Genomic DNA, 25,298 nt, shown 5'->3' with positions numbered 1-25,298 from the left:
AAAGGAAAGTTTTAAACATACACAAAAGAAGAGAGAACTATATGACAAACCCTTTACACCTATCACCAGCTAGTTTCAATTATCAAGCAAAACATCTAGTCTCGTGTCACCTATTCTCCTATCTCTTTTTTTCTTTGAATTTTTTTTGTTTTGAGATGGAGTCTCACTCTGTGGCCCAGGCTGGGGTGTAGCAGAGTGATCTTGACTCACTGCAACCTCTGCCTCCCAGGTTCAAGCAATTCTCCTGCCTCAGTCCTCCCAAGTAGCTGGGATTACAGGCACACGCCACCACACCCGGCTAATTTTTGTATTTTTAGTAGAGACAGGGTTTCACCATGTTGGGGAGGCTGGTCTCGAACTCCTGACCTCAGGTGATCCACCTGCCTCGGTCTCCCAAAGTGCTGGGATTACAGGCATGAGCCACCGTGCCTGGCTTCTTTGAATATCTTAAACCAAATCCAGTCATCATATTATTTCACCCATAAACACACCAATGTGTGTCTTTATTTTTTTTGAGACAGAGTCTCGCTCTGTCACCCAGGCTGGAGTGCAGTGACATGATCTTGGCGCACTGCAACCTCTGCCTCTCGGGGTCAAGCAATTCTTCTACCTCAGCCTCCCATGTAGCTGAGATTACAGGCACGCACCACCGTGCCTGGCTGATTTTTGTATTTTTAATAGAGACGGGGTTTCACCAGGCTGGCCCGGCTGGTCTTGAACTCCTGACCTCGTGATCTGCCCGCCTTGGCCTCCCAAAGTGCTGGGATTACAGGTGTGAGCCATCCCACCCGGCCACCCATGTGTGTCTTTAACAGATAGAGATGTTAAAGGACGAAACCACATTTTATCACACCCAACAAAATTAAGAATGATTCATTAATACAATCTACTATGTAGTACATATTTAACTTTTCCCAATTGTCTCAAAAACTTTTCTTTCCTGTTGATTTGTTTGAATCAGATTTCTCCAAAGGCCTGTGTTACATTCAATTGTAAGATCTCTTGGGTATTTTTCTATCAGCCTGCTTCAACATGTTCTGTTTTCAGAGGAAACGCTAGAATGAGGAAATCGTTACCTCTTGAAAGTCTCTCCAACTCACTTTCCTGAACCCTTTTCAATAACACAAAAACAAGCATCTCCTTTTTTTTTTTAGGGTTTTTTTTTTTTTCCTTTGGAGGCAGGGCCCAGGCTGGAGTGCGGTGCAGTAGCTGGGTCTACAGGTGTGCAACATTATGCCTGGCTAAATTTTGTATTTTAGTAGAGATGGGTTTTGCCATGTTGCCCAGGCTGGTCTTGAACTCCTGGACTCAAGCGATCCATCCGGCCTCCCAAAGTGCTGGGATTACAGGTGTGAGCCACTGCGCCAGCCTGGGGGTGCTTTTAAATGACAAAAGGTGTTTCCGTTTCCAGAATCTTGAAAATAAATGGATTCCTCTAATAGCTTTCAAAATCCAACAATCATCCCAGTGAGGTCAAAAGGCAGGGTTTGTATTATTTCTTGTTTAAGAGGGTAAAAATTTCTGGGATTTTGTTCTTTTCAAAATGACTTTTTTATGCCCTCCCACCTGCTTTTTGAAATCCACCAACCACAATATTTACCCCATCCCCCTTTTCTCTCCCCCCCATCTCTCTCTCTCTCTCTCCTTTACACACTCCCTCTCTCTCTCTTTTTAGCAGCAACATACAAGCCGGCCATATTAGAGAGATGGAAATAAAGCTTCCTTAATGTTGTATATGTCTTTGAAGTACATCCGTGCATTTTTTTTTAGCATCCAACCATTCCTCCCTTGTAGTCCTCGCCCCCTCAAATCACCCTCTCCCGTAGCCCACCCGACTAACATCTCAGTCTCTGAAAATGCACAGAGATGCCTGGCTACCTCGCCCTGCCTTCAGCCTCACGGGGCTCAGTCTCTTTTTCTCTTTGGGTAAGTTAGACTCACATCTGCATGCTCCCGAGGGTTCAGAAGTGTAGCCGCAATGTGAAGAGGATGGGGGCAGGGGATAGGAAAGAAGACATTGCTAACATCTCCCTCTGTGTCCTTGGGAGGGGAGGTGCTGGGGACTGGAAGGGACGTTGCTGGGGAGTGCAGAACCCTGGGACTACTTAGTCACAGAAATGTTGGGTCAGGGGATCTGAGTGTTGCTGGGGGCTGACAATTGTCAAGGGAGGTGAATCTCCTCTGGATTTCCCCTAAGTGGACCTACGTGGGGGTGGGGCAGAGAGTGGATTGACCTGCAGTCTCTTCAGGGATTTTTTTTTTTTTTTTTTGTAGTTGCCGCAAATGTGGGGTCCTGGGACTTAATGCTCCCTTAAGGGGCTTCTTTTCGGAACCTTGACTCTGGTGGATTTAGGGTATTAGGAGAGTGTGCGGGGGAGCTGGTGGCAGAAAGTTGAGTCTGGGTCTGGCTTCCTGGCACTCGGTCTCACTGATCTGTTGGAACGTGTGTGGGAGTAGGTGGGAAGCGGGCTTGGGGAATGATGTCTGGGTTGGGAGGAGACCTGCTGAGGCACGCACTGATGGAGAAGGCACCTTTGGTTTGGGCCGGATGGAATGGAGGAAGGGCCAGGTGTAGAGATTCAGGAAAAAAATGGAACCCACAGGCTGAGCAAGGTTGCAGCCCTTTAAATCCAGCCTCAGAACTTGCCCAGCCCAGTCTTGCAGACTGTCCTGTCAAGTGGCCCCAAATATTAATTTTGTATTTGACCACTCAGAGACTTCCTGGTGGGGAAGTGGGCTGGAAAGTTATTTGCAAGCCTGCTTTGTAGCGTTTCATTCTTGCTCCTAAACTTACTTATTGCTGGAGCAGCAACTGAGCGTCAAGTCCAAGGACTGTTGATGGAACTATTCCCCACCACAAAGCCTCTCTCTCTTTGTGTGGTGTGATGTGCTGGGTTTGGAGTAGGAGTGCTAAACACAGACAGTGCAGAGGCCCTGCCAGCCTGCTTTGCTGAGTTACTTGGCATATTAACATCAGAGCAGGAATGCTATGGAATTTCTGGCAGGACCTGGGTTTCCAGCCACCTTTGTCATTTACGTAATGATCACAGGCAAGTTACTCAACCCCTCTGAGCTTCAGTTCCCTCCCGGGTAAACTAAAGAATGCCTACTGCCTGACATGTTTGTGATCTGGCGCACGGCAGGAACTCAACGATGGCTAAAGTAAGAATGCTTTTCGTGAGCCCAGGCACTGTGTATCTTGTTTAGCCCTCACAGCAATCTGAGGTAGATTCTATTATACTCAGGTTACAGGGAGGAAACAGATGACTATGGTAACGGGAGCTGAGATTTGAACTCCCTGTGTCTGACTTCAGCACATTCTCTTAAACGCTGGATTCCACTGCCCCCAATGTTCAAGAAATGGCACTGCTATATTAACAGTACCTAATTGATCAGAGTCTCAGGACAGGCTGAAAGAAGGGGAGTTGGGTGAGTGGCCTGTTGTAAGGAGCCCCAGCTGGAGGACAGGACCCCTCCCTCAGGAGTTAGGAAGCACTTCCTGCAGGAGAGAAGCTGCCTGGTGAGGGCCATGGCTAATTAAAGATAGAAAGGGGGCTCAGTGACCAGGACCCGGAGCTCTGGGCTAGGGTGAGGAAGAGGGAGTCTGGGATGAAGAGGTCTGAGTGTTGGGGGTGGGGAGATGGTGGTGGGAGGAAGCTAAAGCTTCTGCAAAGCTGAGTGGGAGAGGCTGCAGGAATGGGGACCTTGAACTTGAACTTGATTGGTGCTGTAATGAGGCATGTCCCTGGCACTCCAATGCTGAGGGCTGAGTTGACAATGGAACTTTGGTGGTGTTGCAGTAGCTTCGATCCCCAGGATGGAGGATACCACAAGTGACGAGGGAGGGGACTGTGTCGGGGCTTGGCTTGTGGGGATGACTATGGAGGTGGCAAAGAGAAAGGGCAGGTGGGCAACCAGCTCTACCCACGACAGAAGCATATGAGGCTAGTTTTAGCCAGAAACAATTCAAATGACTGGACTGCCCTCAAGTTTTTCTTGAGACCGTTGACTCCACAGTCACTGGCCTGCTTACCAATGTATGGATTATGTTAGGGGAGGCATAGAAAGCGGAGTCTGGGCTGAGCACGGTGGCTCACGCCTGCATCCCAGTGCTTTGGGAGGCCGAGGTGGGAGGATCACTTGAGGCCAGGAGTTGGAGACCAGCCTAGACAACATAGCAAGACCCTGTCTGTACAGAGAAAAAAAAAAAAAAGAAAAGAAAAGAAAAATAAGCTAGGCATGGTGGCATGTACCTGCAGTCCTAACTGTTTCAGGAGGCTGAAGTAGGAGTATCAAGAGTTCCAGGCTGCAGTGAGCCATGATCACACCACTGCACTCCAGCGTGGGCAACAGAGCCAAACCCTCTCTCTTAAAAAAAGAAAGAAAGAAAGTGAAGTCTAGTCCTCACTCTAGCCCACTGCACATATCTGCTGCTTGTGGTGGCAGGGACCCAGACATGGAGAGAAAGCTGTCTCTTCTTCCTTTAGTAGACTTTATTGAGTCCCCGCTCTGCCACACACTGTCCTGGGTGCCAGGGATACCAGGATGAATAAGAATCAGTTCCCCGGAGCCTCTTGAGGGAAACAGGCCCGTGAACAAATAATAACAAGACAACATTGTATGTATGACAACAACAATAGCAATAATGATCATCATAGTCGCAGCTAACTTTTGTCCGGGCCATGTGCTAGGCACTGTGCTGAGCTTCATACAGGTAGTAAGTCATTTAATCCTTACGACAGCCCTATGAAGTTGGGCTTAATGTCCCCTATATTACAGATGAGGAAACTGAGGCACTGGGAGGTTAACTATCCTGCCATTCTGCCCTCAAGTCATGTGGAAGAGATAGGTACAGGGCTGGGGTGAGGACAAGGACACTGGGGAAACAGTCCTCGAGGCTAATGCCCTGTAAGCTGGGACCTGAAGGATAAGTAGGAGGGGTTCACAGGCAGGAGGGCAAACAAGCTTCTCAACCTGAAGCAAAAATACGTGCAAAGGCATGGAGAAGGGAAGGAAGGTGGTGTTTTCAAAAAATCAGAACTGGAGTCACTGGAGTGAAGGAGACCTGGGGGAATGGGGGCTGGCAGGGGATGAGGCTAGGGTATAGGTTGGTCCCAGATGGCAAAGGGCTTGGAAGCTGTGCCCAGGAGCCTGGACTCGATCCTGAAAGCAGTGGGTAGCCGTTGGAGGTTTGGAGGTGAGGAGTGATGAGGGTGGGTTGCTCCTGGCTGCACGGGGATGGACTGGAGTGGCCAGGGTTGGGGAGGCCCTGGAGCAGGAAGGGTCTGGATGGTAAGGCAGTGCAGGGACAGAGATACGGGCTGGATGCCACACTCACCTGGGAGGCAAGGGCTGCCCCGGGAGACAGTTCATATGTTTAGACACTTAAAAAAAAAAAAAAACCAAGAAGAAAATAATTACCTCATAGGTTGCTGTAGGGTGGAAAGAGGAGTGAAGAGATCAACTTTCAGTCTCTGCAAGAGACAGCATTTGGCAGATGAGCAAATTTTCATAGTCTCTGCAAGATGGGCTAGTTAGAACAGCGGATGACTAGATGTGCCTTGGAGACAGCGGGGGGCCCGCCACTGTTGAGGTTTTGGATCTAAGATCAGAAGCTACATCCTGTTGATGATCATTTCCCTTCTGTGAGTTGAAAATCAGGAGACACAGGCCCCAGACCTGGTCTCAAATGGGACAACCAGGAAGATGGTGGGCCCCCCTTATATGGAGGTTCCTTTAAATGGGACCATTCCCTGCTGGCCGGCCTGCCTGGAGTTGGACCTGCCACTATAGTCGGCAAGAGATCTGGTACCCCGGATGCCTTGGAGTGGGGCTCACTTCACTCAGCTCCAATGCCTCAACCCTGTCTGGAGCCAGGAAGGCTGGCTTCAGATTCTAGCTTTGCCTCTTAGTAGCCGTGAACTTGGGCTCGTCTCTTAACTTCTTTGTGCTCCATCTTCCTCATCCGGAATGTGGGAGCGATAACAGGGTTTTGATAGTATTAAATGAGGTGATATATATATAGAGTGCTTAGACAGTGCCTGGCTCGTTGTAAGCATTTTGTAAGGGTTTGTGGATGTGATGAAGTCCTTTCTGTGGCCTTGGCCATGCATTCGGGTGCTTTCCTGAAGCAGGAGAGTTAATCAAGAGACCAGAGTTTTGCTCACAGCTCTGACCTTGTTGAGCCATGGTCTCCTCGTCTTTAATGACGGCCTGGACTGGTGGAAGGTCTGAGGCCAGCACCCTAGAGCTGCCGGGATCCTGGTGAGGCCACAGGCTCACGTGGGGATCTTGGATTAGGGGCTAGGAACCATGATTCTGGCCTCAGCTTGTCCCTGTTCTCTGTGTGCGGCTCTCATGGCCTGTCTTTCCTCACCGGTAAAACAATGGGGCTAGATCTACGGTTTCTGATCCCAGCTCCAGCTATGGCTCCGGATCCCATGCTCGCTCCGCAGGATGGAACTTCAAGTTTGACCTCTGTGACCACTAGAGGGCACGCGTGTTCCGCCCGGTACCTTCTGCAGTGCTGCGCTGCAGGGTGGGGAGGGGGAGCCCGCATTGCACCTCTCCCGGCTGCCCCAGTCCTGCCGGCCAGCAAAGGCGCCCCCGCACTCCTCTCTACCCTGCCCTCCCCCACGGCAGGGTGCTAGCTCCTTCGAGATGGTGGGGTTCAAGTTCTAATCTGGAGCACTGCCTTGGGTTTGGTGGGGGGCAGAGGCCCGCGCAGGGTCCGCCGGGCTTCACAGAACGCAGACTTTTTGGTCTGGGGAGCCCCTGGGAAGATGATCGACCTTCCAAGGGAAGAGCTAGAGGGGCAGGACATTCCTGGGATGGGAGGTAAGCTCAGGACAAGCACTGTCAATGCCTTCCCTCAGAGCTCTAGGCCGCTGCAGATGGAGATGCTGTTGGCATTTTCTGCACACCTCCTCCCTGGCTGGTGCGGTGCCAGATGCTTTCAGAATGGCGATGAAAGTACAGGAGATGGAATTGGGCTTTGTTCTTCCTGGCAGGGGCCCACTCAGCCTCCCCAGTCCGTACTCCCCTAATGAGCACTTAAGCTTACACCTGGAATCCTCGGCCCTGGGCTCCTCCTCTAGAAAACGCAGATGGTGACACCTGTCTCCCAGCTTGGAGAACAGATGAGGTCCCCATGCCTACCCCTCCATCCAGGGCTGCTGCCAGTTCAGAGAATCTCTGGTTCTTAAGTCCTGCCACTTGCCCTGGTCACTCGGGCCAGGGGCGGGGCTGGCAGAAGGCTGCTCCAGGCAGACGTTGATTTCCCTGCAGGCTGCAGGGCAGCTGCTTCTGCAGCTTTGTGCAGAAAAAAAAAAAAAAAAAAAAAAAAAGTTTGAAAAATAGGAGCCCTGCAGGCCTGGGCTGTTCGCCAATTACTACGGACTGGCTGGAGGGGGGCAGTCTCCAAGGTGCCCTCAGGCCAGGCCAGAGGCTCCCCTACAAGCCCTTCCTGTTTGCAAGGCAGAACTTGGGGAGAATTGAGGATAATAGCAGCTACCATTTGCTGAATACTTAGTGCTTGTTTTCATTATCGAAACAACCCTGGGAGATTGGTGTCACCAACTGTGTTTTACAAAGGAGCAGCGCCCACTCTTCCAGCTTCTGAGGCTGGAGCTGGGATTGAACCCAAGTCTAGTCGCATACCCTTGTCTATGCTGTTCCCACGTCAGCCTCTATCGGGCTCGCCTGCACAGCCTCCCAGCAGCCCCCACACTCCCCAACCCTGCAGGGACCTCCTATCACACTCCAAAGATGAAACTCCTAATTCCATGTCCTGGCCCACAAAGCCTTTGTGAGCTGGTCCCTGCCTAACTCTCGGCCCTCAGGTCTCACCATGCACCCCCTCGGTCACTCTGCTCCCTCTGCCTCAGGCACACGAAGCTCCTTCCAGCCACTGGGACTTGGCCCCTAGGAGTACCCCTGCCTGGGAACTTGACTCGCTCAAAACTTCAACGGGCTCACTCCCTCTCTTCAGGTGGGCGCTGTCTGCGTGTCCCCCTCAGAGCAGTCTTCCCTGCCCACCCGACAGCAGACAATGCCCCTCTACCTTGCCGTGTGTCTCTACCCGCAACTCCATGATTTTTTTCCTTGTTGATGTCTATCCTTCTCCCCAGAATATAAGCTTCATGATGCAGTGACTTTGCCTGTCTGTTCACAGCAGTAACCCCCAGGGCCTAGACTAAGTGCCTGGCACACAGTAGGTGATTTATAAATATTTGGTAAATGAGTGAATGAATGACGCTGAACACTGCTATTTATCCTCCATAAAGAAAAGGAATCTTCTGAGATAAGGTTCTTGAGGATACAGGCAGAGCATCTTGGAATGAAGGCCAGGGCTCAGGTGAGTCCAGTGAGGTGCCTAGGGTGTGACATTTAAGGAGGTATTTCCGTGACCAGACAGTGGATGCCCCTTACGTGTCTTGCCCCAGGCCCCTCACTCGCCTCCCTGTAGGCTCTGTCCTGCTTAGAATGTCAGAGTGGGACAGGCCTTTCTCAGCCCTAGCACCAAGGTCTCCTGGCCTCCGTCTGGTGTTCCTAATAGGACTCCACAGAACCAGCAGCTCACACCCTGCCCACCTATAGCAGCTCCTTGCTGCGGTGTCTCCAGGCCTGACATCTCCAAGAGGGACTCCTGTCCCTGCAGAACCATCAGCTGGTCCTTGGAATGGTGCCTCACCTTCTGGGGCACCTCTTCCCTCCCACAGCTTGTCTGCCTCTTTCTTGTCTGTCACAGGCCTGAGGAAGGTAGGGGGCTGGGCTGGGCTGGGACACAGCTTTGCTCTGTCCCTGGGATATGGAGAGCGAGGCCTTCCAAATCGCCAGCTGTTCTCAGGCTGCTGTCCTGAGAACAGAACTGCAGGGGAGCCCTGCAGTTTCAGCTGGAAGGGCTTTGGCCCAGCAAAGATGGTTAGAAGTGGTGAGAATAAGGGGGGAAACTGAGGCAAGCATAGTGAAGCCCCTTGTCTGTGGTCTTCTGCTAGCATGTGACAGAACTGGGGCAAGTGTCACGGGGGGTGGGGGTGCCTAACAGTGGTTCTAGAAAAGGCTTGGGGCCATTTGGCTGCCCCTGGCTTGACAGATATAGATGATGTGATGATTTGGTGTCTCTCCTTCCCTACCTGCTCTGCCGCCCCACTTTGCCCCAAAGACCACATCTGGTGCCCCATATGCGCCTGCCCACTCCAGGAGTATGGACTGGGGAGGCTGAGTGGGCCCCTGCCAGGAAGAATGAAGCCCAATTCCATGCGGCTTGCACCTGTACTGCCAGCTACTTGGGAGGCTGAGGTGAGAGGATCACCTGAGCCCAGCAGGTCGCGGCTGCAGTGAATCATGATTGCGCCACTGCACTCCAGCTTGGGCAACAGAGACCCTGTTGCAAATAACAATAACTCCCACCTCCTGACTAGCTGGAGCTGTCAGGGACCCAGTACCCTGCCCGTAGCTCTGCTCTGCCTCATCCCCCAACACCCCCAGGCACAGAGGGCTTGCCCCTCCCCAGCCCTTTCAGCCAGACTTCTCACCAGCTTGTGGCTTCATCTGCAGTGCCACCAGGACGGAGCATGGAGGTCACAGTACCTGCCACCCTCAACGTCCTCAATGGCTCTGACGCCCGCCTGCCCTGCACCTTCAACTCCTGCTACACAGTGAACCACAAACAGTTCTCCCTGAACTGGACTTACCAGGAGTGCAACAACTGCTCCGAGGAGATGGTGAGTCCTGGGCTGAAGGCGGGGGTGGGGAAGGAGGTAGGAGCCCTGCAGCATGAAGCCCCCTGATCCACCACCCGACCCTGCACTGCACTAGGGCCCCAGAGGACCCTGGGTGGGCTGCGTGCTCTGGAGGCTTTGAAACAAGGTGTGCTGAGCACCCAGGTGCCTCACAGAGGTAACTGCCTCTCTTCCCCAGGAAAAGAGTGGATGGGAAGAGGGGGCATCCTCACTGTCCTTGTAGTTCCTTGCTCACCCAGCCACCCATCCTGTCCCTTGCTCCATCCCCAGTTCCTCCAGTTCCGCATGAAGATCATTAACCTGAAGCTGGAGCGGTTTCAAGACCGCGTGGAGTTCTCGGGGAACCCCAGCAAGTACGATGTGTCCGTGATGCTGAGAAACGTGCAGCCGGAGGATGAGGGGATTTACAACTGCTATATCATGAACCCCCCTGACCGCCACCGCGGCCACGGCAAGATCCATCTGCAGGTCCTCATGGAAGGTGAAGGCTGGGGTGCCAGCTGCGGGGCCCTGACCTTTCCCACCCACCTAGTCTCCGCAGCATTCGCTCGGGGCACTTTGGGGAGGCCATGCCCTCCTGAGGGTGGGAGCAACCGTTTGTGCTGCATAGAAGGAATCCATTTTCTTCCCTCTAGTCCTCAAGAACCTGGCAACATGTCCCAGAGAGTCCTGGTAATGATATAGACTATAATCCCAGTCCTAATAATGGGGCTTGGCGTGATGGCTCACACCTGTAATCACAGCACTTTGGGAGGCTGAGGCAGGCAGATAGCTTGAGCTCAGGAGCTCGAGACCAGCCTGGGCAACATGGCAAAACTCCATCTCTACAGAAAACGCAAAAATTAGCTGGGCATGGTGGCTTGCACCTATACTCCCAGCTACCTGGGAGGCTGAGGTGAGAGGATCATCTGAGCCCAGCAGATAGAGGCTGCAGTCAATCACAATTGCGCCACTGCACTCCAGCTTGGGCAATAGAGCAAGACCCTGTTTCAAATGACAACAAGAGCAATAATAATGATGGTGATGATGGCAGCTTTCATTTACTGGGCACCTCTATGTCTCAGTCATAGGGCTAAGCTCTGTTTATGCATTATCTCACCCTCATGAAAACCTTTAAGGGAGGTACTATTATTAACCCCATTTTACAGGTTAGAAAACTGAGGTTAGAGAGGATAAGTTACTTAAGGTCACTGCAATTTGTAAGTTGTACAATTAGGACTCAGATTTGGGTCTGTTTGATCTTAAAGTTCATGCTCTTAAATAGTTCATCACAATACCTCCTCTGGGGGCTTTGGGTGTCCTGGGATTTGGGGGTGGGGGCGCTTCAGGGTCAGTCACTGGATTGCTTTTTGGCTTTGCTAAAGTCCTGTCTGTGGAGGAGAGTAAAGTCACGATGGTTCCATGCATGCCACGGGTAGTGGGGTGGTGGGGGAGGCCCCTTTCCCAGCCCTGGTGCTCAGTGGCTCTGCTTCCTTTCCAGAGCCCCCTGAGCGGGACTCCACGGTGGCCGTGATTGTGGGTGCCTCCGTTGGGGGCTTCCTGGCTGTGGTCATCTTGGTGCTGATGGTGGTCAAGTGTGTGAGGAGAAAAAAAGAGCAGAAGCTGAGCACAGATGACCTGAAGACCGAGGAGGAGGGCAAGACGGACGGCGAAGGCAACCCGGACGATGGCGCCAAGTAGTGGGTGGCCGGCCCTGCAGCCTCCCGTGTCCCGTCTCCTCCCCTCTCTGCCCTGTACAGTGACCCTGCCTGCTCGCTCTTGGTGTGCTTCCCGTGACCTAGGACCCCAGGGCCCACCTGGGGCATCCTGAACCCCCCACTTCGTATCTCCCACCCTGCACCAAGAGTGACCCACTCTCTTCCATCCGAGAAACCTGCCATGCTCTGGGATGCGTGGGCCCTGGGGAGAGGAGAGAAAGGGCTCCCACCTGCCAGTCCCTGGGGGGAGGCAGGAGGCACATGTGAGGGTCCCCAGAGAGAAGGGAGTGGGTGGGCAGGGGTAGAGGAGGGGGCCGCTGTCCACCTGCCCAGTGCTTGGCCTGGCAGTGGCTTCAGAGAGGACCTGGTGGGGAGGGAGGGCTTTCCTGTGCTGACAGAGCTCCCTCAGGAGGGCCTTGGCCTGGCATGGCTGTGCTCCTGCCCTGCTCCCAGCCCAGAGCAGCCATCAGGCTGGAGGTGACGATGAGTTCCTGAAACTTGGAGGGGCATGTTAAAGGGATGACTGTGCATTCCAGGGCACTGACAGAAAGCCAGGGCTGCAGGCAAAGCTGGACGTGTGCCCTGGCCCAGGAGGCCATGTTGGGCCCTCGTTTCCATTGCTAGTGGCCTCCTTGGGGCTCCTGTTGGCTCCTAATCCCTTGGGACTGTGGATGAGGCCAGACTGGAAGAGCAGCTCCAGGTAGGGGGCCATGTTTCCCAGCGGGGACCCACCAACAGAGGCCAGTTTCAAAGTCAGCTGAGGGGCTGAGGGCTGGGCTCCATGGTGAATGCAGGTTGCTGCAGGCTCTGCCTTCTCCATGGGGTAACCACCCTCGCCTGGGCAGGGGCAGCCAAGGCTGGGAAATGAGGAGGCCATGTGCAGGGTGGGGCAGCTTTCTTTGGGGCTTCAGTGGGAACTCTCCCTGTTGCCCTCGGTGGGGTTTCCACCTGGCTTTTGGCTACATAGAGGGAAGGGAAAGCCTGAGGCCAGCATGAGGGGAGGCCTTGGAACCTGAGCCGCCAATGCCAGCCTTGTCCCATCTGCGGCCACGCTACTCACTCCTCTCCCAACAACTCCCTTCGTGGGGACAAAAGTGACAATTGTAGGCCAGGCACGGTGGCTCACGCCTGTAATCCCAGCACTTTGGGAGGCCGAGGCAGGTCGATTACCCCCATCCGTTTAGTAGAAATGGGAAAAACCCCATCTCTACTAAAAATACAAAAATTAGCTGGGCGTGGTGGCATGTGCCTGTAATCCCAGCTAATGGGGAGGCTGAGGCAGGAGAATCACTTGAGCCCGGGAAGCGGAGGTTGCAGTGAACTGAGATAGTGCCACTGCAATTCAGCCTGGGCGACATAGAGAGACTCCATCTCAAAAAAAAAAAAAAAAAAAGGCAATTGTGGGGAGCCATGCATCACTGCCATTACACTCACATTCAATGGAAATTGGTTAGGCCTGAGAGAAAGAGCAAGAGGCAGAAACACTGACTCTGAGAACATGACATTGGAAGATCCTCAGAGATCAGCTAGCCAAGTCACTCACTTAAAATGGGGAAACTGAGGTTCCAACTGACAGAAACTGAGGGTCCTGCCCTCTTCTCTGGCTCCCCAGTCTCCAGGTTGAATCAACAGAGCCATCATTTTCCCAGTGGGAGGGGCCTCTGTGGCCTGGTCCATGATGGGGCGAGTTGGAGGAGTGGGCTCCTCTAGCCCTGCCCCTCTCCTAGGAGCCCGGCCCCTCTGGCCAGGACTGAGGAGGAGTGGAGGGAAGCAGGGAGGGAGGGAGCGAGTGTGAAGGGCACAGCTGCTGGCAAATGCCCCATTCCCTGCCCCTGCACTTCCCAGCCTTTCCAGGAGCTCAGCCCCACCCCTGCTCAGGGAGTCAGGTGCCCATTGTAGGGAATAAGTCTAGAAAAGGGGGTGGAGACAGGACCGTGACAGTCTCAGGGACCAATCCCTGCCTCTGCCCATCAGATTGCCAATTTGGGGAGAGAGCAATATCATCTGGGACAGTCAGCTTAATTTGCTTCAATTCAGCAACCACTTATTGAGCATCTATTATGTGCCAGGCACTGTGCCGGGCACCGGGGATATACACAAAGCCATAAGCACTGGGGACTGCCAGGTTGGCACTGTAGGGACCAAAATTAACTTTTTGGTGCATCTAATTCCACCTCTGCAAGACGCTGCTTCCAAGGCTACAGTAGGGGAAGATGAAGGGATTCTAGAATCTGGGCCCTGGGAAGGGAGAAACAGCAGGGAAGAGGGGCAATACAACAGGGTCAAGGGTGCAGAGGCCAGGCAGAGTGGGTGCAGAGTGGGGGATGGGCAACCAGCCTGGTAACACCTGGGTGAGGTGAGTGAGTCAAGCCCATCTGGAAATGCTAAACTCATCAGCTCAGTACCTAACTGCCAATCAACACACTGCCAATGGGGGTGAGCTAAGCCGCCAGGATGCCTGCAGCAGATGGACGCTGCCCATCCTCGAGCCAGCCAGCTGGGGGCAGAGAGGTGGGTGGCGGGCACCTCATGCCAGCTGAGACCAAGAGTGGTTGTATTTATTTCTGCAGCTTGCAGATTTCATTTTTTTGGTCACCCTTTAAGTGTCCTTCTCTCCCAGGCTGAGTGAGGAGCTGTGCTGATGTTGCGAACTTATCTTTTTCCAGGATCCATAACATTTAGGGGAATTATTTGTGGGCTTTCCTAGTGTATTCTGAGAAGTTCTAACTCTCCATCAAGAAGCCCAAGATTCCTGGAGTCTTTTTTTCCTCTGCCCTGACCAACTGGGGCCTAGGAAAAGCAATGTCTCTTCATGGGCCTCCGGGCCCCGGCAGATGGGGCTGGGTCAGGAGCCATCTCTGTCCCAGGTGCTCAGCCCTCATATGCATTTTGTTCTGGAGCCTCTTAGAATCTCCTCCGGAGGACTCATAGAGCTGCCTCCCCCAGGATGGTGAAGTTGGGAGCAAAATGGGGCTTCTGTAAGTAGAGGTGGAAAACCAGAGAGATGTTTCCACAGCGGCCATTTCTCTACCCTGTTTCCTAACTTAAGCTGACAAGTTCTTCCTCTGCCTACTGTGGGGTTCAAGCCCCACTTCTGGCTGCATGTTCCCACCACCACGCTCTGCTGGTTTCAGTCGGCTGACTTTCTCAACTGCTCCAGCCTCTCCTGCTCTCTCAGAACCTCCCCCTGCCCCCACCCCCCATCTGTCTCTTCCTCCTAATTAAGGGCCACTGCAAAGAGAGACGGGCTGGCTAACCCATGGGATTTAGCTTATAAGAACAAAGCACAATTTTTCAGGACTGAAATGCCTTGAGGTGCCTTGGAACTGGCTTTGGAAATAGCTATCTGCCCCCTAGCTATGGACTCTTCACAGTTATTTTCAGTATATAAAAAGGAAAAGCTGATCGGATCCATGTTTCTCTCTGCGAGTCTCCTTGGGGAGGTTGGGCTGGTAAATATTTGCAAGGTCAGGTTAAGCAGACAGACAATTGAAAATACTGGGCAGGTCCAAAAGGATAGTTCCAGGCCATAGGAATGGCTTGGTGCAGTTAACGGGTGATGAAGCAAGAAATCTTCCTTCCTACTTATGTCTTAAGGATGGACAGCCTGTGTCTCTTGCTGTGCCTCTTGCTGGCGTCTTCCTTTATTGAAGCTTGCTGATGCACTGTACATAGTCTCTCTCTATAGGTATAGATATATTATATATACAAATATCAAACATCTCACCACACCCACCCCAAAAGTTACACTGTGTGTGTGTGGGGAGGTGTAATAACTTCTCAGTGTTTTGAGTTGATTCACCAAAGGCAAATTTTGGAATGTTCTTGCGCTTTGTGCACTTGGAGGGGAAAACCCAACTACATATGCACTTTCTCGGTTGTGTGTGCTATAGAGAGGTTGGAAGGGGTGGTTGGAAGGGGTGAGAAACTGAGATGGCCCTCTATGACTCGACTGCTGGGATGTATCTGCTTTTGGGAGCAGACTGTTTCTTTTGCAATTTGTCTTATTGTTTGGGTCTACTGGCGACAATAAACTATCTTCCCTGAAAATCCCTCAAGTGTGGCTTTATTCAGGGGTTCAGGGCAGGGTAGGCTGATGCTTCGCCAGGATCTTAACTGGAACCCAAGTGCTCCTTTCCTGGTAATCCCATTGGCGCTGCCAGATCTCCAGCATCTGAGGGCCTCAACGCCCCTGCCTCACAAGGGGAAGGTTGTCTACCCCACACTTGTGCCCCCATAGATGTTTCATCCCTTTGCCTTCCCCAACCCCCTGGGGACTCCGCTCACCCTGGAACAGGGTGGCTGAACACCTACTTCTTGGAGGGCTCTTGATTATTTTTGGGATGAAGACAACCCTGGAATCTCCCAAGGCTGACTGTCATGCGGATGTTGCCTGTTCTTTGCATGGGCAGACAGGCCATCCTTCCTGCTCTGTTCCCCAAAGGTGTTGGATTAGACATTTCTTTTGCCTCCTCTGGACTCAGAAAGAATAGATAGATAACAGCTGGTCAGAGTCTGCCCTCATGCAGTTCATGGAGAAGGGTGGCTGTGGGAAGGTTCAGGTGGCTCATGTCCCATCTACATACTGCTGGATCCTATTTACATGTGCCAAAGCAGCCCTAAGAAGTTTAGGACCAAAGGCGACCTGCTGGCTAGGGGCTCCACTGTCCCAGACAGGCCTTTTTTTCTCCCTTGCTCTCCATTCTTCCGTCTCTTTGCATCTCTCCCTCTCTCCCTTGCAGCGCTCTCTCTCTCTCTCTCTCTTTCTCTCACCTAGGAGGCTTACCAGGCTTACCTTCCTCTTCCTAACCTGGGGTTCGAGCCCCGCTTCTGGCTGCATGCTCCGGCCACCACGCTCTGCTGGTTTCAGTCTGCTGACTTTCTCAACTGCTCCAGCCTCTCCTGCTCTCTCAGAACCTCACTCTGCCACCACCCATCCCCCCGCCAATCTGTGTCTTCTTCCTAATTAAAGACCACTGCAAAGAGAGACGGGCTGGATAACCCTTTACAGCAAGAAAAACCTCAACGTACTGAATGGCAAGGACATACTTAGGTAGTTGGTTCCTACTTCTCTATTGGTTTCTGTCTCATTCCTCCCTCCCCGGTGACCCAGAGACCCTCACCAGTGGTTAGTAGTTAGGAATACACCAACAGGACCTTGATATTTGTAGTTCTAATGGCTTAAAGGATGAGAGCTGCCACTTGGGAGAGAAGTCAGACTGGAGGTGGCAGTGTTTAACAAAGGTGGCTGGTATTCAACAGAGCCAAAGTACCCTTGGTTTGAAAGGATGTCTATCCCTGGAGCCTGAGTCCTTCCAAGAATGGGGTGTTGGCGGGGGGGTGCTTCTCTACTTAACAGATAGGAACATTTGGGCAAGGGACATGGACTGAGCAGCAGAAGGCACCAGGGATTCTGGTTGGTTCCTTCCAGGATGGACACAGGCCCCTGATATTCGGCCAGGCCAGCAGCATCTTCCTCACTGGGCTTCTCCCCCAAACACTTGGTTTTGGGGACCAGGTGGCAAAGGGGTTAAGGAACAGTTTGCCCCAACAGATTGAGAGTTATTCCTATGGGCAAAGAAAAGGGAGCAAGGCCCTGGGGAAGAGGGTCTTGGTAGTCACGAACTGGGCCTGGCTTCTGGGAAGGCTGGATTTGGTTCAGGCATCTCCCCTAAATTTGGGTTCTTTGGCCCGGCCTGCCTGGGGCGGGGTGGATTTATTTCAATTGCAGAATGAGCTGCCTTGGTGGGGGAACGGATAGTTCCCACCCTGGTGCTCAAAATTATTGGTCTCCTGTGCCCCTCAATTGAGGTGGAGGTACCTGTACAAGAGCTTCCCAGTTCCCACTGGACACCCCATGCATGGGATATCCCAGTGGGATAGCCATCAGCCTGCCCATGGACGGTTGCTAGGGAATAGGAATCTGGGCCAAAAAGAGTAGGGGTGATGGAGTAGACCTTTACAACAGCAGAAATGGGAGGGCCCCTAGGAATACCTGTCAAGTCTCCTCATTGTTCTAAAGGGGAAACTGAGGACCAGAACAGAGAAGTGACATGCTTAAGGTGACATGATGAGGCAAGCACAGACAGAGTCTGGCATCAGGCTCCAAGTCCACTGTTCTTCCTGCAGTCCACAGGTGCTGGGCCTAGTGCTTGACATAGCAGCACGCACCAGCCCAGTCCCCTCCCCTGCCCTCCCCAGCTTGGCCTGAGTTGGTGCAGAAGAGGCACTCATGCTTCCTTAAGGGCCCAGTTTTCAAAGCTGAGGTTCAGAGAGGGAGCATGATTTGACCAGAGTCATACAGTTGGCTAATGATAGAGCCTGGGATAGAACCCAAGTCTCTCTTCCCCCAGTAAAGGCCTTCCCCAGGCTGAGCTGATGTCCCTGGGCAAATAGGCTCATGTCCTTTGGCACTAGTTCCCAGAGTCCCGTTCCCACCCCCCATCAGCATGACGTGCCTCATGTCAGTTTGCCTATGGGCCCCTCTTAGGCTACTTATCTCCCTCCCATCTTGCAAGGGTGGAAGGTAGTATCAAATCATCTTCAGGTGATAGCAGCCTGGGGTAGTGTCTGATGGGGTGCAGGCTGGGCAACTGGACACAGAACAGGAGGGCAGGCCCCTACTAGGTCTCCTGGCCTTCTTCATTGGTTCTTTGGGGGCTCAGAAGGTCCGCATGGGAAGGGCTCTGCAGGAACTCTTCTCAGAGAGTCCTGGTAGCACTGCTGCCCCCAACTCTTCCTACAGAATCACACCCCAAAACCCACCATGTTTTAGTCATTCCTGGCTGCCTGCTACCAAGCTGATGTCCAGAGTGCCAGCTACCTCTTAGGACAGGCTCCAGCAGCCCAGTGGATGATGGCTCCGGAGGGCCTGGGGAAGGAAGCCCCACTGAGAACCATATCCTGGCATCCTGACACGGCACATGGACGTGGTTGGGGGCGGTCAGTGGAGCCTAGCCTAGGAGAAAAGGGAGCAAGTCCCTGGGGAAGAGGTGATGGGAATAGATGAGTTGGGATGGGGGAATCAGTGGCCTGGTATGGCAACTTTTTCTTTTCTCTGGCAATAATGACCTTCAGGTCTAGGAGGTGCTGGGGAAGGAGGGGCAAGTGGGTGCCAGGCACTCAGCTTGGCTACTTGGGATCCCATGGGAGGGGCTTTCCCCTATGGCCCTGGCAAGGTCACCTCTATCCCAATCACAGTTGCCTCTGCTTCTCAAGTGGGACACATTCCCAGTAAACAGGTGGCAAAGGGACTAGGAACGGTTTGCCCCAACAGATTCAGAGTTCTTCCTGTGGGCGAATGGGCAGAAGAGGAGGGTGGGTTCAGCCAGGAGGGGAAGTGTGCATCACAGCTGTTGACTGATAGAGTGGCCCAGGCTGTAGCTTCAGGGACAGGGATTAGACTCGTCCCATTCTGTCCCAAGGCAAGACATTAGGACTGGCAGGGAGAGACAGATATTGATCCAATGTAAATCAGAGCTGTGCGGAGGGTCGGGTTTTTGAGGTAATGAAATCCTCATCCCAGAAGGTATTTAAGCATGACTTAGGGTGTTGTTGAGAAGGTTCCTACATCAGGGGCATACTTTTAGATAGCCTTTAAGTTTACTGATAATGCCCCTCTGCAGTCCTCTTTTTAGGACTCAAATTATAGAAGTGGGATTGAAGTCTTGCTTGCCTGAAGATAAGTATAACACATACACCGCAAACACGCACGCGTGTCTGGCTCTCTGCCTTCTTACTCAGTGGTGGTCTTCCCCAGGCCCCCTCTATACCCCTGTACCGCTTTACCTGGTTCTTCTGTATCTGATCTATCAGTGGTGGGGCTGTGGGGGCTGTGGGGGCTGTGGGCGAGCCTCTATATACGGTGAGAAATACACTGGGAGAGGGTGGGAAATTTGAAACCAGATGACCTTGGGGAGCTTCTTTCCAAACATGAGGCCAAGTCTGACTTGCCTCCTTAGGCCCACCAGCCAGGTCAGAAACTCCTGTCTTTCCAATCAAGACTGTAGATGGAAGATACAAGTCCTCCCTGCCTCCCTCTCCCTGAGTGCTCCCAGCTTTGCCAAATCTGTCACCATCTCCCTCGACTCCCCCCACAGCATGCTCATACCCATGCAGGCTGTCCACTGGAGCTGAGCCTGCTGGAAGGGCTAAGAGGTGGATTTCATGGCCATCTTGAACTTGAAGGGCATTGAGGGAGGAAGGTATGGGACTCTTGGCTAGACCAATAAGAGGAGCCATTATTTCTCGAGTACCTACTCTGTGCCTGGTGCTGATCTAGGTATTCGATGTATATCAGCTTACTTCATCCTCAGGGCAAGGCCCCGCCCAAATGCATTCTTTTCTCATTTTTACACATGAGGAAACAAAGTTCTGCTGTATTACACGTATGTGTACAAACAAGGTGGCACAGCTAGGAAACAGCAGAGCCAAATTCACACTCAGGGCCTGGTGAGGCCAAAGCCATCACATGACACCAGGAGAAAGGACAGTGAACTGGGCTCTCGCAGACCGAGCACTTGGGGGTGGGGGAAGGGTGGCTTGGAGCCAACCCTAAAATGACCATGGATAAGGGCAAAACTGTGAGCAGAGGCCACGCTCTCCTGGTGGGCCCCTCCCGCCCACCCCTGCATGGCCTGGCCCTTGGCCCCACAGCTCTGTGCAAACAGCTGCAGCAACTGCTGGCCACCTTCCCCTCTCCTGGCTTCTCGCTCCACTCCCTTCCTGCCAAAAGCCTGTGTATCCTCTGCTTCACCTACTGGACAATTGTCTCCCTGTCCCCACCCGTCCCCTTCAGCCTGAGCCACATTCCAACTTTAAGTTGCCCTCGACTCAGGAAGACTCTCCTCTGCTCCCATGCCTCCTCTCTTCCTCTCCTCTGCCCCCCACCTTCTCTGCCACATTTCCTCTCCCGGTCCACATCCTCCCTCTTCCCTCACTTTGCAAGACCCACTGCTCCCACACTAAAATGCTCCTAATGCAGGAAACCAGAGCATCTGGGGAGTCCTGCCAGGTACTCCGCGCTATGCTGTGCTTCTGGCTTGGCCAGTCTGTCTCAGGTGCCCATTTCAGAGCCAGGCCAGGAGGGCATCTGACTACTCAGCTGACAAGGCAGTGCTGTGAGCGGCAGGCTGCAATGAATGACAGACCTTTCCAAAGCCTCCAGTTCCCAGCCCTCCTGAGCCACCATCCTCCCTTGATGGGCAGGCAGGGGGCCATGGTGACCCATGAAGCAGAGAGAGAAATATAGCTCTGGGGTGCTGGGTAGGGTGGTTGACACCTTGCCCGGGGGCTTCAAACCCCACCCCAATGTGGCCTATAGGAAAGAGATGTCCAGGACTCACCCCATCTTGGAGCTACTGCAAGGGCAGCACATACCTGCTCCCGGAAGTGGGCACACACCCTCTCCAGCTCAGGACTGGCCGGTGAGCATCCCTCTGGTCAGGATATTTCAGCTCCCTCCTCCCTCTGCCCTCCTCCTTCCAATGAGCTCATCTGTCTGGGGCTCCCTACCCATCTCAGCCTGAAAGGATGTTTGGACAGAACCTGGCAGAAAACAGAAACAGAGGAAGGGAGGGATTGAGGAGGTGGCTGCCTACCTGCCTCTGCCCAGAGCCCCTAGAAAGCAGAGAGGAGTGAGAAGAAGCGATCGACTCTCCTTGGGAGAAGGGTTCAGAAAGAGTTTATCTTTACTCCAACTCGCTGGTGTGAGGTGGACTCTGTGCGGTGTTCCTTGCTGGACTGCTAAGCTGCGTGCCTGCGGGTTGGTTTGGTACATGCTGTCCTGTTAACCCCCTCGGCACCTGCCAAACTTCAGGGGACGCTGAGACTCTGGCTAGGGGCAAGCCGGTGCTCTGAGCTGGAGGAAGGGAGTGGTGAGTAGGGAGGGGTAGAGCCAAGACCTCAGTGCCGCAGAAGGAAGCTCCCAAAAGTTTGTCCAGGTAGCGTCCACTCAATCCCTACCCAAGTGGCAGAAGGGTTTGTGAACATTTAACTTTAAGTTAGTGCAAGTAGAGAATCTCCTGCCTCCAGTTTCCCCATTCTGAGACCGGGGCTCTGGTTACCACCAGGGGGTAGCTCAGAGAAGGCAAGGTGCACCTCTCGCTGTTGCTCTGGAGAGGAGCTGTGAGGTGGGTGTGTGTGGGGGGAGGCGGGCTCCCTGCAGAGCCCGTTGTCCTCCAGCTCCAAGAGCGGAGTCAGCGCTGCGCTGAGCTCCCTCTGTTACCTGCAGTGCCCCAGCAGGAGCGCGAGGGTTTATGGGGGAAGAGGAGGGAGAGGGAGGCTGGCAGGGAAGGGCAATAGGGGAGCCAGAGTGGGAGGAGGCTCCCTGCCAGGCTCTTGTTACTTAGGAGGAACTCCTCTCAAAATAGCGCTGGAGACCTCCTTGGAGCTCCTTCCTCCTCTGCACAGGGTCTCGATAGCTTTCTGAGAACTGACAGGGGAGGAAGCATCCCATGTACCCACCCTGATCATCTGTACAAGGCGATCCCACTCCAGGGGGTGAATGCCTTCCAGTGTAAGAGCGGCTCTGGAGGCTGGCAGCTGCAGCTCGGCCCATTCCTGCCCACCCGACTTCCCCTGGGGCATGCTGATTCCTCTCTAGGCCGGCCCCTCCTGGAAAGCAGGCACCCACCCTCCTTCCTAGCTCAGATCCAGCTCCCTAGGAGGGCAGGGGAGGAGCAGACCAACTGAGTCAGTTGCTTTGTCCCTGAGGATTTTTGTTGGGCTAACTGCTTCAAAGAACCCTACACGAATCCCCAAGGAAACAATCTCCTTCCCCTTAAATCTAGGCCTTGTCTCCCGCAGCCTGAGAGCGGGCAGTTCTCTGACAACTCTGTGGCACAGGGCCCAATCCGCCTCTGCATCTTTGAAAACTGGCTCTTCAATGTATTTCTGAGCTAGGCCACCCAAGAGCTGCGTGTGCATTACCCCATCACCAGGAATCGGGCTTGTCCGACCGTGGCTGGGGACTGTGTCCCCAGATACCACCCCTGCCCTGCCCTAAGGGACTTCCAGCAGAAGGGACAGGAGCCAAGGTGTGGTGTCTGTTTCTTCCTGTCCCTATCCAGTGACTGGGGACTCTTGAGCTGGGTGAAGAGGTGCTAAATCAGGGAGGGCCCCTGGAAAAGATAGTTTTGAAAAGGTAAGAGAGAAGGAGCTCTGACCTTTTGACACCCTCTCCCCTGGCATCCTCAGTAGGTGGCTCTGAGTTAGATCGATGGGCTAGGTTTTTGAGAATTTTTGAGGAAAGTGCTCTATAAATGTAAAATCCTCTAGCCCTTAAGCTAACCCATTTCCCAAGCACTCTTTCTGCCCAGCTGCGGAGCCCTCCTGGAGTTCTTCAGAGGAAAGCTGGGGGTGTGGACTGGGGAAATCAAGCAATAGGGCAGGTTCTAACGCTGACTTTAACAGTAACTTTGTAGGTGACCTCGGGTTACACATTCTACCTCTCTGGGCCCGTTTCTTCATTCCTAAGGCATGAGAGTTTCCTATGGACCCTTCAAAGTCTATGAATTGGTGAGGTAGCAGTGAGGTAGAAGGGAAGGTGGGGAGAGGACACTGAGGACACTGGCCACCTTTTCCTGTCACCAGGATCTAAAGATATCCCTGCAGCTCTGTCCCTCTCCTCCCCCTGCTCTGGGCAGGGGTCATTTTCCTTCCCTTTGGCTCACCTCCTCTCTCACCTCAGTCTAGGGCTCTGAGAAACATGACCCCTGCTGTAAAAATAAAGTGGTCAGTTTGTATGCCTGGCCCTGCTGATCTAGCGGAAGGACCTCCTGGGGGAAGGACAGGATAAGCCTTCGAACCTGGAGACAGACGGGGAGGCTTAGCCTCAGGGCCCACAGACCTCTTTAAGTTCAAATGTACTGAGTGTTTATCCTGTGCCTAGCTGTCTGCTAAGCACTTTTACATGCAATAATACCTCATTCCCTCTTTACAGCTAGGTCCACTTCTGATGCTGCAAGTCCTGGAGCAAATGTACGAATGGAAATTATACGTATGTCTAAATATTAATCAGGATAACAAAGTGTTAAAATTGATGTTTCATCCTCTGCCTTTAATTACTTTTCCTTCATGATAACCTGGAAAACCATGTCCAAAATGAAATTTTCAGGCCATTCTCTGATACACGCTCTTCTCTGGTCCTGTAGTGAGAGGGGCTCTTGTGCATGCCTGGGGTGTATGTCAAGTTTCATGCATTCCCCATCACCTGCAAACAGCTGTTCCTTGCCCAGTGCTCTAGCCCTTGACTGTACATCTGATATGGTCAGCTCTTGAAAGGACAGATCTGGGGAACAGGGGAATTCCAGAGTTCCTGATACCTGGAGTACAGTCTAGAAGGGGAGGAGTTGCATGCCCCCGCCTGCCCTGCCCCCTTGGTCCCATGGACTCATTCTCCAGTGAGGAGGGGCATGGCCAGACGAGGGCCAGAATGAGGGCCTTTAAACCCAGAAATCCAGGGCTGAGGCTCCTGTTGCCCAGGTCCAGGGGTAACATTGCTCTTAATAAGCCTAGGAGGCAAATATCATTGCATTCACCATTTTATAGACGAGGAGCAGAGGCTCCCCCAGAAGACTGTGTAACTTGCTCAAAGCCATACAGTCATAAACGGTGGCGCTGCCACAGCCTCTGTGCCACTATAGGGAAGGCAGCGACCCTCTCTCCTGAAAAAGCAAACAGACATTCAGCACTTTGCCTGCAACCTCAAGGGGTCCGTGATCACTCCGAAGTCCACCCAGAGACCCCTCGTTAAGAAGGCGGTGCGTTGGTGTGCCTGCAGCAGAAGTCAGACCATGAAGTGGGAGCGGGCTTCCCAGTTCGGACCAGTCCTAGACAGTAAAGAGGGCCTGTGAGGCAGGGAGGGTCTTGGATGGTTGGAAAGGTGCTGAGGAGGAGATGGACTCATTTACAGAACCACCACCCCAAGTAGCACCGCTCAGGTGAAACTCTTTCACTTGGGCCTGTCTGGGAAAAGGCTTACTCGTTCACAGCTCTCCTCAGCCCTCTGACCTGGTTGTCACCCTGGACTCCTCCACCCCTACCCCAAAAGGGAGGCCGAGGGAGTCTGCCTTTCCGAAGAAAACAGGAGGAGAGTTGGAGGAGGGCGAAAAGGCAGAGTCTGAGGGGGATGGCCTAGGTGGGGAAAATGAGAAGCAGGGGTGCAGCGGGAGGGTGAAATGGGGCGCAGGACACAGACCAGGCGCGGACCATCCTGCTCTCTAACCTGGAGCATGGTGATTTCCAAGGGGTCCATGGAGAAATGTGGGGCGGGGTGGTGTGGGGGTGGGGGAAGGGAGTGCGGGGGCAGTTTGCAATTGGAAAGCTCTGTTCGGGGCTTCCTAAAACAAGCGCCGGAGTTGCTGAGCGATGGGGCAGAAGGTGGCGGGAGCGGGTCCCGAGGCTGCACGCGCGCCAAGTCGCACGGCCACGGAGGAGGCGCAGGCTGCAGTGAGCAAGCCCGCACACGCCCACCCGTTGCGGCAGCGTCCGCTGCGGACTTTAGAGCGGTCCCTTGGCGGTCCTGGGAGAGGGAGCCGCTAACCTTCCCGTGTTCCCCCAAGCAAAGCAAAACAGCCTTCTAACAACCGAAAAGCTCCACCTCTACTTCCCCCTGAACTATGCTCCTAATTGGCAGCTCAGCGCATGGGATGATGCGGGTGGCTGCAGGCAGGCCCCGCAGTGCCAGCCGCAGCAGCCCAGCCCCACTGGAGAGGGAGTTGGGGGCACGGCGTGGTCCCGGGTCTCCGGGACCGCGAGGCGGGGCGCGGCAGGCAGGGTGCGCAGCGGGCGGGGGCTCCCTGGCTTCCGCGGCGGCCACCGCCCCTCCTGCGGCTGGAGCGCTTCCAGAGCAGAGGCG

At 53.6% G+C, this 25,298-nt stretch overlaps 1 protein-coding gene across 1 annotated transcript; it reads left to right on the top strand.

Annotated features, from left to right (window-relative positions):
• Window positions 1–1,648: 1,648 nt before the first annotated feature.
• Window positions 1,649–15,490, top strand: SCN2B (sodium voltage-gated channel beta subunit 2). The gene is made up of 4 exons (XM_032167560.2): window positions 1,649–1,926; window positions 9,559–9,725; window positions 10,014–10,224; window positions 11,224–15,490. The coding sequence occupies exons 1-4, from the start codon at window positions 1,857–1,859 to the stop codon at window positions 11,421–11,423; spliced, it is 648 nt and encodes a 215-aa protein (XP_032023451.1). The 5' UTR covers window positions 1,649–1,856; the 3' UTR covers window positions 11,424–15,490.
• Window positions 15,491–25,298: the final 9,808 nt, after the last annotated feature.

The sequence above is a fragment of the Hylobates moloch genome, unplaced genomic scaffold (assembly GCF_009828535.3).
Source record: "Hylobates moloch isolate HMO894 unplaced genomic scaffold, HMol_V3 SCAFFOLD_11, whole genome shotgun sequence".
Lineage (NCBI taxonomy): Eukaryota > Metazoa > Chordata > Mammalia > Primates > Hylobatidae > Hylobates > Hylobates moloch.
This window is presented reverse-complemented; position numbering and strand designations above follow the sequence as displayed.